This window comes from Phoenix dactylifera, chromosome 16, assembly GCF_009389715.1.
Source record: "Phoenix dactylifera cultivar Barhee BC4 chromosome 16, palm_55x_up_171113_PBpolish2nd_filt_p, whole genome shotgun sequence".
NCBI classification, from domain to species: domain Eukaryota; kingdom Viridiplantae; phylum Streptophyta; class Magnoliopsida; order Arecales; family Arecaceae; genus Phoenix; species Phoenix dactylifera.
The window spans coordinates 2,347,968-2,363,987 of NC_052407.1; the positions used below are offsets into that span (position 1 = coordinate 2,347,968).

At 37.0% G+C, this 16,020-nt stretch overlaps 1 protein-coding gene across 6 annotated transcripts; it reads left to right on the plus strand.

The window, feature by feature from the left end:
• The first annotated feature begins 5,940 nt into the window (after window positions 1-5,940).
• Window positions 5,941-14,363, plus strand: LOC103710171 (BEL1-like homeodomain protein 7). Of its 6 annotated transcripts, none has more exons than XM_039134560.1 (6): window positions 5,941-6,144; window positions 7,461-7,537; window positions 8,040-9,142; window positions 12,311-12,687; window positions 12,786-12,846; window positions 13,503-14,363. In XM_039134560.1, the coding sequence occupies exons 3-6, from the start codon at window positions 8,132-8,134 to the stop codon at window positions 14,142-14,144; spliced, it is 2,091 nt and encodes a 696-aa protein (XP_038990488.1). In that variant the 5' UTR covers window positions 5,941-6,144; window positions 7,461-7,537; window positions 8,040-8,131; the 3' UTR covers window positions 14,145-14,363. The 6 variants fall into 6 exon arrangements, with proteins under 6 accessions (XP_038990488.1, XP_008794018.2, XP_008794014.2 ...); XM_008795796.4 differs by having other exon boundaries at window positions 5,944-6,144; window positions 8,165-9,142; XM_008795792.4 differs by lacking the exon at window positions 5,941-6,144 and adding an exon at window positions 6,161-6,497.
• The last annotated feature ends 1,657 nt before the right edge of the window (window positions 14,364-16,020 follow it).

The following is a 16,020-nucleotide window of genomic DNA, read 5'->3' on the forward strand; positions in this document are numbered from 1 at the left end:
CGGAAGCTTTGAAAGAATGTTGATGAAGCTGAAAGAGGCATTGTAAACATCCAATATACGAATGTTACATTGTTGTTTGGCAAAATTTGTGAGAAGTATCCGGGGAGCTTGAAGCTTGTATTGTATTGTTTGGGAGGAATATCAGGAATGAAAGCAACCTACTCAGAATGTATTAGTTCATGTCAATTGTCAAAGTACAATTTTTTTTTTCACCAACAATTGTTAATGTAGACTCTTCTGTAGAGAAATACATGCTCATGATCAGTCCCATTGGCCAACTATCATTTTTCATTTCTAGTAAGATAAGAAGATCAACTATATCATTCTTCCATATCTAGTTGAAGTTTGTGGTTTTGATGGACGAGTTATAAAGTCAAGCTCGTTTGAGCTCAAATGGTGTTAGGTTGTACTATATATTAGTTGGTATAATGACAAAATTTTCCAATAGCTAAAGCACATCCTATTGAAGACGTTCATTTGGAGTTTGAAGGCTTGGAAAAGAACGTACCTTTTCGTTCTTAAAGAGGCAGCTTATTGTGAATTGGCTAAACCCCACTGGAAATATGGCATAGTTAAATTTCAGACTGCGGCTATTAATTCCAATTTCTAACTTTTAAAATCTTCAGGGTTGCTATAGATTATAAAAGCTGCAATTAATTAGACCGACAAGGGGTCAGAGTCCCGGCGAGCTGAAGGAAGAAGGTACACTTTTTGTCTTATCTAAGGCTGCACTTTGTTTGGAGTTTGGACCGGACCATTCTCAAATTAAAATATGTTCTTCGATGTTAAAACGTGCTTTTGTAAACTTATTAGATTGCCGTGAACGTCTTCCCTTCTAATTTATTCGGTTCTTGTTTCCCATTCACCACTAAACAAGAAGCAGTGTTTTTCCACCATGGAAACAGAGAATGTTTAGATTAAGGTGCGTAATATATACTATTCTACAAACGTGTTTCACCCCCTACGTGCAAGTTTATGGCGATCTCGTCTATAAGGTACAACAATCCGACTTAGTCTGATTCTCCTCCAACGAGTATGATCGTTAGAGATGTTTGACCCGACCGACTCCTTCAGATGCCCATATGAAAAGAAAAATTTGAAAGAGGTTTCGAAGAAGAGAAAGAAGGAGAAAAGAATTCTCTGTTTCGTCTAAAGAAGTAGGAAAGTAATAATTTTGATTCAACTATCCAAAACACTAGATCCAGAGCCTATTTATAGACTATGTCGAGTGACTAATATAATGCGGCATTTTCAAAGATGTGATATTTCAAAAATATCGCATCTCTATGGAAACTGGAACCAACATTTTTTTCAGAAGAGCCACAATTCTACATTTGAAAAAAGAATAAAAATTTTAAAATTTTTAAACTATCTACAATTTAAAAAATAAAACTAATATATTTATTTTTTAAAATTATTTTTTTTAAAGTTAAAACTCCAATGCATCATCAGATACCACCAACGTCAAACTAACACCACCATTCCTTGATGATGCTTTTAGGCGAGCGAAAGCTGAAATTGTGTATGATTCGAACCGGATATGGGAAGATAATATCCGATCCATTCTTAGCCGCATCAAGGTATTACAAACTAATGCTGTACGAGATGAATTTTTGAAAAAAAAAATTGGTGGAGGTGCAACCAAGTGAGTTAAAACTAGTTGGCAGGATAAGCAACAGACATGACACTTTTAACCTACCAGTCATTTACAGAAAATATTACAGTGTTTGATATGGGATGTGGAAAAAGTAAAGTATGTAACGAAAACATCTTTTATCTCCCTGACTCGTGTAAATATATGTCATTGCAAGTGCCGCATCAGTCATCTTTGCTGTCTTTTTTTTTTTTTTGGTACATATCTTGTTGTCTTCGTTATTACATCCCATCAAAGCAGTGATGCCGCCTGTTTCGACGCCATATACTGGCAGAAAGAAAGTACAAAAGTTGGCAGAGCAACGTCGTCCATGCTTTGATCTTTTACGCGTGTTGAAAATACAGCGTTGTTTGCCGAATGTGTCCCCCCACGACCATGATAAATAGTTCAGAGCCTTGTCTCCTTGCTGATATCGTCTTGCTACGATCCACCAATAAAGATGAGCAGTTGCCCTCCGTAGAGTTTTACTAATGCGACAATATAAATATTTTTATCCATACGAGGGGGTTGGTTTCTTAGTTGAAATGAATGATCTACTGAAGTATGAAAAACTTTTGAACCGGTACCTCACAGACGGCTGGTTTGGTTCATGAGGAAAAAAAAAAAAAAATAATGAGCAAATAATAAAATACTTCTTATTTGGTTGGAATTTTTTTAAAAAATAAAAATAAGAAAGTTGTATTTCCAAAAAAATAAGATTTCCATATTTCATGAAAATTTTTTTTTTGGAAAAATTACTTTTTCATGAAGTGGGAATCACTCTATTTTTATTTTTTTCCAAAAATACCCTTCAACAACCTTATTTTTATTAAGGGTATAATAGGAATTATACATAATTTTTTCAGAAAAGTGAATGATCAACCAAACATAAGCACTCTGTAAATCTGTCACTTTTCAATGTTTAACCAAACATGCTAAAAGTACATTTTCAGGCATTCTCTTCTTATAAATCTTCTTTCCAGAAATCATATTCTTAGAAGGAAAAATGCTTTCCGCGAACCAAACGAGCCCTATGTACTCTTCTTATAATTCAGTGCTCTATTTGTCACCCATTAGATATAGAAATGTTATGCTAAAGCTAGTTTGCCAATAAAGATATACCATAATGGAGCTGTATAAGCTAATGCAATTAATGAGCATTTAATTCCTATGCATGTATAAAAGAGTCAAGATGAAAATCATTGATTACCAAAAAGTTAGGAGCAAAATTATTTCCATTAGTTGGAGATATATAGGAGTAATAAGTATGTTTGCAAAGCAAATGTGTTTCAAGAAGTTAACATGAAGAGTAGATATGGTGATGATCATCCTCTCATCAGAGAGGCTCGTAGGCTGGTTCAGAAGATGGATGGCTTGCAGGCAGCACATGTGTTTCGGAAGGCAAATAGAGTAGCAGACTGGGTCGCTTTCTTCATCGTCCGGTACTTCGGAGATTTTTTTATGGACATCTACAGGAGATATTCCTTCGTCTCTGTGCTTTTTGCTTTCTCGTGATTTGGCAGGATGTATTCAAGTTAGAGCTATATAAATTGCTGCATTTATCCAAAAAAAAAAAGCTTTTTAAATGTGAAGTTGCTTGGATTTGACTGACATAGGTGTGAATTTAAATGCGAAGCTAATGTTACTATGCTTTCGCTTCCTCACGTCCAAATGAGTTTGAATGGTCAAGCGAGCAAACCCACGTTCTTGCCTCACACGTTACACCAAATTGGAAACCATAAAGGAATGCGTGATAAGCCTTCATGGTTCCGTTTCCATGTAAGAAGACTACGAGAACTAATAGAGGCCGCGAGGCCGGCTACTTGGTATCAGACCCTACCTGAGCCTCTATTATTTTCTGTCCTTCTTTTTCTGAAGATTCTGTCACCATAAACAATATTTTTATTACAACTGCAATTTGCAAGCTAGGATTCAGATTCATATCATTGAATATAAATATCAAATAGTAGGCTTTTGAAATCGTCAGTTGGTGGCCAGTATTTATACCAATACAAACTTTGGAATCATGCAAATTGAAGTGGAATGCATCACCTAAAAAAAAAAAGATGGAATATATGTGGAATATATAGGACAGCAAGACCATGTTCAACTGCCCCTTGGAGACACAAATAAGAAACAAAACCTAAGATTGTGATCATGTTGTTGAGAAAGCATCCACCTGCAGCTCACTACTTGAGACAGAAGCCCTTGATCTCTTTAATTATTGTGTAGTTCATACCGGTGGGTTTCGATCGGAACCCTAGCTTGCAGTCTAGGTGAAAGCTTATTATCTCTCAATGTTAGGTTCGAACATTCATAGATCCTCCAATAATTAATGAATTGTATCCTACCAGAAATCTGACATCCATGAGCATCTTATATGAATTCAATTATTTAGGGCGTCTTCTAGCTGTTGCCTAGCTTGGATCACTATTCACCACATATGCAACTGGTATTTCTATGTGGTCTGCATGCATTAAATATACTTGCTATTTGTGTCTGCACTCGGCATAGTTGGAGCAAGCTTGTGTTTATGATGCAACTACTAGTTTTACATAGGCAATCTTGAAAAGAAATTAAATGTTTGGGTTAGCATGACAAAATTATGACATTGTGCATCAATCCAGGATAAAGCTATCTATAGTTTGCGGACCAGAATGTGAACCCCTTTAATCACTTGAGAATACAAGCACAATGCGTCAAACTGGAGCTCAATTTAACCCAAACAAAATGATTGGATCAATCTACATCATAAAACTCTGTTTTCTAGAGAAAAAAATGTGGTAAAACTTGAGATCATATCTCTATTTATATATTTGATTGGAGACTGGGATCAGGTAGGAATAGGTAGAATTAGTGTAAATTAAATTTGGTCAGACGCTAGCAACAAAGTTTTGATATGATATGTTTGATCAGTGGTGTTGTTGAAGGTTGTTCAATAGCTTCACCTGTCGACAAAAGAACAAAGCAAAAAAAAAATAAAAAAATAAAAAATGATTAAAAATATAGAACAAACTGTGTATGTATCATGCTCTGTTAAATATGATTAAGAATTTTTTTTTGACGTTGACATATTACATGCGCTCTTTTTGTGAAAGTGTTTGGTGCCCTTAAAGCCATGCCTAGGTAGCCATCTCTCATTGCCAAGAAAAAAATATACGATGCCCATAATTAGTATAGATTATTTAGAATCCATCCTCTTTTGAGCTTTCATATGGTCAAGCCAAGAAATCTCGACCCAAAGATCAAAAACCCAGAGATCAACTTGAATTGGCTAGACACTGAGTGGACTCAAAGGTTAATTCAAGTTCTCTGCATCTTGAACAAACTGATAAACAAGCATAGGAGGATAACTATTTTCTGGTATACTAAAACTAAGAAACCACATCAAGTGTTCTCGTTTTGAGTTATAATTCTAATTACACTGATCAAACTCAGTGTCAACTCTACGAGTTAACAAAGGAACAACCGAGTTTTACTAATCAAACCCAAGAATCTATATAAACTAACTGGGAACACAATCGCCACGGTGCCAACTTGCTTATGAAACTTTTTCACAGACATTATTCATCAACCCAAATGACTTGTTCCCTGTTGCCTGTTTGATCAATTACAGGCTTTGATTGCTCATTTATTATAGTTGAATCGTTTATAATTCCAAGTCTCACCTGTCTCTTACTTTATACAACAGGCATCAAAACGATGCATCTATCAATTAGATATTGCCGTGGGGCCTGTACAAATAAATCACCTTGTTCCGAGAGGAAGAGCCAGAATTACACTCTTCGAGTTTAAAAACACCCATGCAGATATAGACAGAAGGGGCCATGTAGGCATTAAAAATTGTAGGAAAGTGTCGTAAGCAACCAGAAGACACACAAACAAGGAGTGTTTAATCAACAAACGTCACACTCAAATCCACCAAGTGGCCAAACAAGGAGTGTTTGTAAGCAGGTGTATATAATAACTGGTTAATCATCTAATCAGGCTCATTAATTAAAGCAATCTCTTTGCTTTTAATAGTAGTTGATTAGGGTGCAGAGCTTTCTAATAATTAATATATAGCCAGAAGATAACAAAACTAACGTAGGATCTAGTGCAACAAAAAGAAGACAACAATGGTAGAGCCTAATATCTACACTATTTTTTTTTAAAATTTTTAATTTAAATATCTCCTTTTTTCCTTTCTTCTTCTAATAAAACATATGGTGGTTCTTTCCACCATTTTGCTCAAAAATAATTATTGATGTAAAAAATGAGAAAGAGAAGTAGGTGGAAAATGCTTCATTTGACAGCATTTAATTTGCAAGCATGGAAAATGAGAATACTGTTCTTCTATGAAAGCGCATTTGTGTTTAGGTGTCAAGACAAGGTTTAGGTCTACCTACTGGTGGTTAGGGGATAGAGAACTCTACAAGTTGATAGGAAGGAAGTGAGAGAGACTTGGATTGGAAGAGAGGTAGCATAGAGACTAGAGATGGGGAGAAAGCCTTGCCATGGCGTTTTGAAGGGTAAGGTTTGCTTTCACGTGGTAATATAGAAATGTTGTGTTTGAAGATGATGATTTGATGAGAGAGAAAGAGAGCCGAGAATAGAAAGAAAATAATATTAAAAAAGTTATTGGTGAGAGCATGGGGAGGGAAAAAGAGGACTTAAATATTAAAAATGGATGGGTCGTCTTCTTCTATTATTTGGGGGTGGGAGGAACTTATGAGTCCGATGAATAGGGCTTGTTTTTGAGCCTCGGGATCGGTTTTGTCTCCGCCTTGGGAGGATTTCTCTCTCAGCCGATCGGCTTTGAATTCATGTTCTTCTGCTCCCCACGAGGAGCACGGCGCACCCTCTTCAGGGCTCTCGCTCTCAGGTTTTTTATTTATTTATTTATTTATGGTCTCGGTCTCTATTTCCTCCAATTCCATCAATTCCTTGTACTTCAAGAAGAGACCCTTTCAATTGTTTATATGGTATCAAAATCGCATCTTTCTTTCTTCTCCTTCGTATTCATCATCATCTTCTTCTTCTCTTTGTCGGAATCTTGTTTTAACTATTGTGTATGGTGGGTGCAACTAATTTTTCTGCCGATGATGAGCTCGAAGTTTTGGTTTTGTTTTTGTTTGGAAGCTGATCTTTGTTGGGTTTTTCATTTTTTTTTCTCTTTCCTGTTCTTTTCTTGGATTTTGGGAAGTTGTGTGTGTGTGTGTGTGTGTTTTTTTTTTTTTTTTTTTTTTTTTTTTTTTTTTTTGAGTGTCAACTTTTTTTTTTTTTGTTGGGGGGGGGGGGGGGGGTCTAGGCTTTGGGTTCTTGGAATTTTGGGTATCGACTGGTATAAAAGAATGGAGGTTTCAGAAAAGAGTTTTGGATTTTCCAAGTGCACATGCGGTTTTTCTCTTAATATATGTATTTGTTCAGGCAAAACTTTCTCTTTCAGAAAAGGGGCAGTGACAGTTTTTTTTTTCTTTTGCTGTGTGGTTAGGGTTTTTGGGCACTATGGGGTTTTGGAATTTTGAGAGTGATGACAAGTTGGAAGGAATGAAAGGAGTCGAATTTGCGTATTGATTTTGGGTTTTGTAGGTGCAGGTAGGAGTTTTTTCTTACCTCTCTGATTGTTCATGAAAAAAACTCCTTTTCCTTGCACATGCTAGAAGAACCGCGGCAATGAAAAAGAAACAATTGGGTGGTCACTGGATTTTCTTTTTGGCTTTCCTTGGTATTTAAAGAAAAATTGCATTCTGCTCTGGAAACACGGAACTTAAGTTACTCTACATAGTTTTCGGTGTTCTGCGAGTGGCGTCCTAAGAATAATTACTGCTCTTGAGTGTTTGTGCAGATTGATCATGAAGCAGGAACGAAGCAGTGGACTCTGATAGGTTTTGCCTCCAATTGTTGTTTAGATTATTAAATAAGGTAAAAAAGCCTCAAAACTTTGTTTTGGAAACTCTAAGATTTCCTTGTTTTCGTCTTGTTAGTATATCCAGCATTTCAACTTCTGAGCTCATTCCATGTAACATTCCAACTTTTAAGGAGCTACCTGGAGATACATATAAACAGTAGTTTGATGATAAGTTTTTTATTTTTATTTTTATTTTTATTTTTTTAGTCCTAATCAGCATCTTCTGATTTTTGCTTCTTCATGCCGCGATATCTGTTGGGGGAATTTGTAGCTTTAGGCCAACTTATGATTTAGGCCTCAACTTTTTCTTTCTATTATAATGAGATTTTTATTTTTGAAAGAACATCTGTTCTCTTATCCTCATTACGATAAACCGATGTCTTCCCTACTTACTCCATGTGATCTTACCTATGCTGTATTTTATCGTCTTCTCTCAAGTTTGTTTCGTCTCCATCTTTGTCAAACTTTTGTTTTCTGTCTTTGCTGCTAATTTTTATTTGTACTAATTTATTGCAGCCATATCATTTATACACAAAGGGTTTCTTTGTGGTGACAATCTGCTTGAGTCTCAATGACCAGAATAACCATAGAAGAATATATATGTTGTAATGATTCACCATTATAATCATCTGTTTGTACAGTTTGTAAATCTCTTATCCATCTCAAAACCAAGGAAGAGGGTAATGGCTACTTTCTACTCCAGCTCTACCAACCAAATGGATGTCATGCCAACCTTTTATACAAGGGACCCAGGACATGCATCATATCCTGAGTCCTCAACTGCAAGCAACATGATGTATCCACGCTATTCGCCTTCCGTTCCATATTCAGGCAAATTGACGGGCAATAACCAATCCCAACAAAACTGCATTGACCCTCCTGTTCCCGCCTCTATGATATCACAGGACTCATTTACAGGGGGGGCTGACTTTGCATCTCATCTTGGTGAACGCCCTTACAATGCTCTGAGGGATGGAAGGAATGAGGTGTTGTTCATGCAAACAGTTGGCAGGTCGCTGACTGGAGTCAGTGATCTGGTTCCCAGTTCAGTTGCTGATGATCCCCATATGGGTCTTCATACGCAGTTGGGCATTTTAAATGGCCAGAACTTGTCTTTGCGGCAGTCAAATATTTCGACTGCACAACGCCAGGCGTTATCTCTCAGCCTCGGCACACAGATTCCAGTTCCTCCATTTCAGTTCCAGCCTGCAAACTCAGACATCTCGATATTAAGTTCTCATCAGTCAAATTTGGGAGATGGCAGGGCATTTAGAGATGATATCTGTAGAAACAAGCTTATGCATTCAAATGCCTCTCCATATGACCTCTCGAGTTTCACAAGCACAATTCCAAACTCTAGATATCTCAAGGTGGCACAGCAGTTGCTTGATGAAGTTGTTAATGTCCAGAAGGCTTTGAAACAGAAAACAGGCAGAACTCAAAGTTTGGATAATTCTGTTGGTGCTACAGATAGCAGAGATAATGATGCAGAATCAAAGGGTGATGGGATGTCTTTAAATCCTCAAGGGTCCAATGATCAATCACCTACTGAACTCTCACCCTCCGAAAGGCAGGACCTACAGAACAAGATGATGAAGCTTCTGGCAATGTTGGATGAGGTGCAAACTCATGTACTTCTTAATTTTAGCTCTTCAACTACAATATACTATGTACTGAGTGAAACTAAGTTTTGCTGTCAGAAATAAATGTGCAAATTAAATTTTTGGATTTTCCAACACCAGTAGATTAGATCAGGATCTCTCTCTGTCATAAATATCATCTTGGCTCTAATTGATCCTCTTAGTTGTATTCAAATGGGTTATTCTTTTATTGGTTTTCTGCCTACTTCTTTAACATTGCTGTCTTATGTGTGGTTAAAGCTGAAAAAGAAATTTAGGTGCATATTCTTTAGCACATAATTATATTCAATTATGAAAACATATCTGCTGCCTTCTTCAAGCTAAAAGAAAGAAAAGTCACTTATGAACTTTGATTCCTATACATAACATGCATTGCATTACTGTCTATTACCTCTTGAGTTATCTAACTAATCATTAGAAGACAAATTATATGCTTAATAGTGCATCAAAATCCTTTTCTGCTTTCTCTCTTTTAATTCCTTTTCCTTTATCACTTGGTGGAAAGAAAGAGTTTTGTACAAACAATGTTTATGGACTTTTCTGCTTTGGAGATTAGGTAGTGACTGGTTAGGTGATCCACAATTTTGTTATACTATGCATTTGCATGTGACATTATCCATCTTGTGAATTGCAGTGGAAGTTGGAAAACTAGCATTTTGGTTTTTCTCTTATATCCATTTCTTTATCACAATCTGACTCAGTTTTAGTACATTTATCATGCTTTATATTTGTGTACATATAATATTTTGAAGGATGAGCTTGAGTAGAATGTTGGTGGAGGTTATGGATCTCTAGAGATATGCAGCTTTTCAAATGTTTTCTCCACATTATAATTGTTCATCAAGTGCTTGTTTCTTTCTGAATTTGAAAGGATTCTTTAGACTCAGTACATATGAATTCTCTTCACCAGAAAACAATGGACCCTTTAATCACTGAATTAGGCTATCTGCCTAATGCCTTCCTTTGTATATACGGTAGGCTTAACAGAGCCATGATAATCAGGGTCGTGAATATATCTATTACTGCCAAAAAGAAATGAGAGGATCTTGGCTTCCCCTTTTGAGAGAAATTTCACACTGTCATGGTTGAAGTGGTGAAATTGTTTGCTATACCTCATTTCTTCATCTTTTGGAGGTAATTTGGATAGCATCACGATAGAAGCAGTAGGTAGGTTGCTGCAGTTTGGTATATAAGCTGTCCTAATCCCTAACTATCTCCAAACTCATGTCTTCCAGACGTATAATAGTGACATATTAGAGGTAGGACATCATTTGAAACAAACAGTCAAGCATGATATAGGATAAAAAAAAGGTGCAATAGAGCTAGTAAAGTCTAGTATGCATCACAAATGCAATTATTTAGTTTTAGTATCTTGTTAGAAATATTATCCAAGTCCAGCTGAAGAGATGGAGAAATATTCATAGAGCATGGATGAGATAAAAATGGAAATAGGAGAGGTTTTAAAATCGATACAAAACGACAATTTGGATATCAAAAGCAAGAGGGAAAAAAGAACAAGGATAAGCAAGGGAAAGGCTTTACATGGTTCAATCAAATGCAAGACCAGTAAAACTGAAATTTCATGAAAGAATGCTGTGGTTGATTTATTGGTTTGACTCTATACTAAGATTTCCTAAAAAAGGAGAATTCTAGATGGAGTAATTTTTGCTGCTAACTAAATGTGAACAGGTGTGGTGTGTTTCTAATGTGGTCAGATCAATCTTATGAACCTTAGCAAGTTTATTGGAGAGGCAGCATAATAAAGGTTATAACAATTAAATGATGATCTTTGAAAACCAAATATAGTCTATGCCAAGAACTTCAATCATTGAAAGTTTATCTGATAATTGGAGTATGTGATTTATATGTTGAGGAGTGGTCCTGCGGAGTCACCACAATAATAGAAGAATACTCGGGTTGATCCATGTCACTTGGTATTATGGTTAGGAATTATTCACATTTATAAGCCAACAATGACTTGATCTTCAAAATCTATCTTAACCTAGACCATACAAATTAATTCTCAGCATGTCATTGAACTTATGATTGAAAATCAGAAAAATATCTTTTACATCCTTATTCCTTCTGCAACACTTGAGATATTGACAACTTGGTCTGTTGAATCCTTCTTCTACATTTTAATAGTCAATAATTTCAAAAGAATTTATTACAGAGATCTGAAATAGACACTAAAATCTCATGTTGTGGTTCCATTAAAGTCATGGCTGTATTGTACCTGAATATAGGAACTTCATGAAAAGCAAATTATAAATCTGATCAACCTCCTTAGAACAAATATCAGTAAAATGTGAATCTCATCAGATTTATAAGTAGTCTCAAATGTAAAGAGAACCTAAAACCTAAAAAGTTACCAGAGAAGGTTTTGTGATGTGCCCATGCAATGCTGAGGTTTATGACTTGTTATATAGGTGTGCTAGAATAGGCCTATCAATTTTCAATATAAGCTCCTAGCTACTTCTATTCTATGCAGTCAGAGTTTGTGTAACTGAGGTAGTAAATACCAAGTGCTTGTTTGCTATTCTTGGACAGATGCTGCCTTGGTTGCTTTTGCTTTTTAGTCTTTATTTTTAACATTCAATAATATCGTTTGCAACATGTTTAGTTTGAGATAAATTTTATCATAGTGCAATTGAAATGTGTGATGAGAGAGCAGTATTAATGCATCAGATTTTCTTGTTATTAAGGGTTGTAAAGAAATTTGATTTCTTTGGGAATTTTTTAGAGAACAATTTTGATACAATTTTAAAAGATAATAATCATTCGCCTAGAAACATGGTATATGATTTTGTGTTAAAAATGATTATTACAGTTTACTTATATGGGAGAATTGAAAAACATGCAGTGATCCACAATCTTTAAGACTATAAATCACTTAGTGACATCGAAGACTGATCTATTCAATGCCATGCTTGTAAGGAAAATTCTATGGAAAATCAATTGTGGATAAATAGGCCAAAGGTTAATTACTTTTTGATATAATTCTATGATGATTGCAAATTTGCAATCTTAATGATTGATGAATGATTTTCAAATGTTATTTTTATGAAGATATTGACTGATAATTCATTTACCTACAGACCTCAGCTTATTTTTGGCAGATCTTAATTTCCTTCCATCAAACTGCAGGTTGACAGGAGACATAAACAGTATTACCATCAGATGCAAATAGTAGCGTCATCTTTTGATGTAGTTGCAGGGTGTGGGGCTGCTAAACCATACACTGCACTTGCCCTTGAAACAATATCTAGACAATTTCGCTGTCTGAGGGATGCTATTAGTTGTCAGATTCGAGCTACCAAAAAGAGCCTTGGAGAGAAAGATAGTTCCAATAGTAAGGGTGGTGGAATATCTCGCTTGAAATACATAGATCAGCAACTTAAGCAACAGAGGGCAATGCAGCAGCTTGGCATGGTTCAGCACAATGCCTGGAGACCACAAAGGGGGCTACCAGAAACCTCTGTTTCAGTATTACGTGCTTGGTTGTTTGAGCACTTCCTTCATCCGTAAGTTCCATTAGACACCTTTTTTGTTTCCTTTTGATAGTTTAGTTTTGCATGCTTTTTTTTTTTTTTTGAGTGTTTTTGTGTATTATTTTCTCCAGTTACCCGAAGGATTCTGAGAAGCTAATGCTAGCAAGACAGACAGGCTTAACAAGGAGCCAGGTATGCTATTTATTTATTTATTTATATGTTTATGTTTAAAATAAGTTTAGGCACAAAAACTGAAATTACCAGAAGAAAAGGTGGAGTTTTTTCGTAAGATGAATGTCTAGCTCACGTTGCTAAATATTGCTTGTTAAACTCACAGATTTGATTTGATTTAATACCATAGATTGATTTAAAATCTTTTCAAGAGTCACTACCTGTTTCTTTCAAAGCAAGGTCTGTACACCCAACTGTACTGATAATTGGAAGTGTGTAGCCGATAACTCATAGTTGTGCACAAACAATTATGAGAGTGCTCATTTCTGATCCAGCTCAAACATAAACATTTTACTTCCAACTTATTAGTGTCCAATAAGGTTATTTGTGTCATATAATGCTCACTGCCACATATACTTTGATCGTTAAATTTATATTGCAAAGTTTGATAGGTCTGTACGCTCAACATTGGTATATGATCAGACCCTCGTAGAACTAATAATTATACTTTGGCGACTCCAGCAGGAAATACATGAAATCTATATGCATCTGCCTTGTCATACCCACAGATCTATCATCTATTGACAGCCAATATTCATGCTAATGGAATCCTGGAGTCCCAGGACAAATTATTTGACATCCGTTATTTATGGTTAATTTCTTCTCTTTTCATGCAGATCTCAAACTGGTTCATAAATGCTCGTGTTCGCCTGTGGAAGCCTATGATTGAGGAGATGTATAAAGAAGAGATTGGTGAAACCGAGATGGATTCAAACTCCTCCTTGGAGAATATACCCAAAAGTAGAGATGAGACCGGATCCTCTGAGGAGAGGGAACACTCAAAAAGTCCTGCAACTGAAGGATGCCACACGAGCCAGCTCAATGAATCTTCTAAATCTAACATCTCCAGCATGGATGCGGGCGGGACAGCTGCTGGGTTTCCAAATGAGGCAAGTGCCGATGACACATTCATGAACCTCATGTTGAAGGACCGGCAGCATGACGGAGGGGACTGCGGCCTCCTCCATGATGCTATAGCCCGAAAATCCGACGGAAGTGGGAGGCTTGTTGGTTTTCAGATGGCTAAGTTGGGGAGGTACAGGAATGGCGGCGTGTCTCTCACATTGGGTTTGCAGCACTGCGATGGCTGTCTTCCTGTATCGAACGGTCAGCAGAGCTTCCTCGGGGTGAGAGGGCAAGATGTCTACAGTGCTGCTCCTCCTCTTGAGGCTGATGCCACAGATTATGACTGTATAAATTCGATGGACCAGCGCCACAGGTTTGGGCCATCACCTCTGCTGCATGATTTTGTGGCTTGAATGCTCTTAGAAAGAAGAACTTCTGATGTGGGATTAACATGCCTAAAGAAGCTTGATGTTACTGTTGCATTGGTTAGAAACAATAGCATTTAATACAATGTAATATAAATTAGGTGGGTGGGATGAATAGGCTAGCATGTGAAGATAGAAGAAGGAACATGAAAAATTTTATTCATTTTCGTTTTATTGAAGGTAAGATATGATGTAGTTCTCTCTCTATCTCTGTCTGTGTATGGTTGGGTGGGTGCGGTGATATGTTCTCATCTTTCAAGGAGACACGGAGACATCTTCCTCAAGAAAAGGAAACGATGTGACATTGCGAGCATTTTTTTTGAAGCAAAACATTCGAAAGCAAAATGATGAATGCTGCTTTTAAGATGGAGGTAGATTCAGAATGATTGAAGTTGTTGGGTTGAAGTACTCTTCTTTTTCAGTCATTACTCGCAATGGACATCAAACTATCTCATGAGATTTTCTTTTATTATTCACAAAAGAAAAACATTGCTTAAGAAATGTGGAGGAAGATGGTAAGAAATCAGAGAACTGGAAAGCATATCTGACAGTTGCTGGACCCTAGATATTAAGCAGCCTTAGGATGACCATCTTCTAACTTTCATAATTTTAGGTTTTCGGGCCAACTTAGGTTTTCTTTTTCTTTCTTTTTCTGAACTGGTGTTAACATTTGTGATGCTAATAACTTTCAAATCATGGCTTTCATATGCCATTGCGACAGCAGCTTACTACAGTCGACGATCATTTAACTTGGATCACTCCTAGCCATGCATTCCAGGGAGAGACTTTGCTTCCAATTCCCATGCAGTTGTGCAGGGAAGAGTTTTATACTAATCCCCCATCGTTGGTGCTGATCACCCTACTGCGAACTCACAATAGCAAACACGAGAAGGCATTGGGCGGCATGACCAAAAGCAAGCTGCGTTTCGTCGCCTAGGGAACAACGACTACTGAAGTGCAACCCAAATGCAAGAAAGTCCGATCTTTTCTCTTAAAAAAGCTCAATGTATTTAGTGTCGCAGACCTGCAACACTGGCCAAGTGGCCCCATAGATTGCACATCTTTTTGACAGAACTAGAGCTGCAGTAAATAAATGGTTCCCTGAAAAAAAGCAGACGAGAGAGAGAGAGAGAGAGAGAGAGAGAGAGAGAGGGAGCGGCTAAGCCTGCTATGGAGCTGTCATTTCAGATGGGAGCTTGAATGAAATGGTAATGAAGATATTGGTGGGAAAAGAGAAGAGCGAGTATCATTAGCAGCCAGCATGTGACCACCTATCAGAATGAGAGAGCACCAGTAGGGGGAGGCTTAAAACAAAAAGAAGACAAAAGGTAGCAATCATTACCAGAGGAAACCCCAATCTGAGGTACAGTCAAATCAAATCAAAATCAGATGATTCACCAACACACATCGCAATCAAACGCAAACCCCACCTCCCCCCTTAACCAAAATCCATTTCAATGGTCATTCCTGATCCCTTTTATCATCTGTTTATCATTGAAACACCAGAGTGAAAAGGAGGAGATATTATTCCCTTATCCTCTTACACTCAGCAGAAACCAGAAAGATAGCGCCCTTTTGAACAGATTTGGATTCCTTCCCCACCTCCCCCACTTTCTAATTTTCTTTTTCCTTTTCTTTGAAATTCTGACCTGGCTCTCGCCTCTTTGCACCGCACAGCGTCCAATAAAACATGTAGAGACTCCCCCTTTAGTCTTTACATGACAGCAGAGTGGTAAAGCTGAAATTTTAATCTCTGTTTGGTCCCCCCCCCCACCCCCCGCCCCCCAAAACCTTTATTCTGTCTCCCAAGGGGACCACCCTATCAAGCTATCTGCTTTCAGCCCCCTCCTTTTTCAATTGTTTG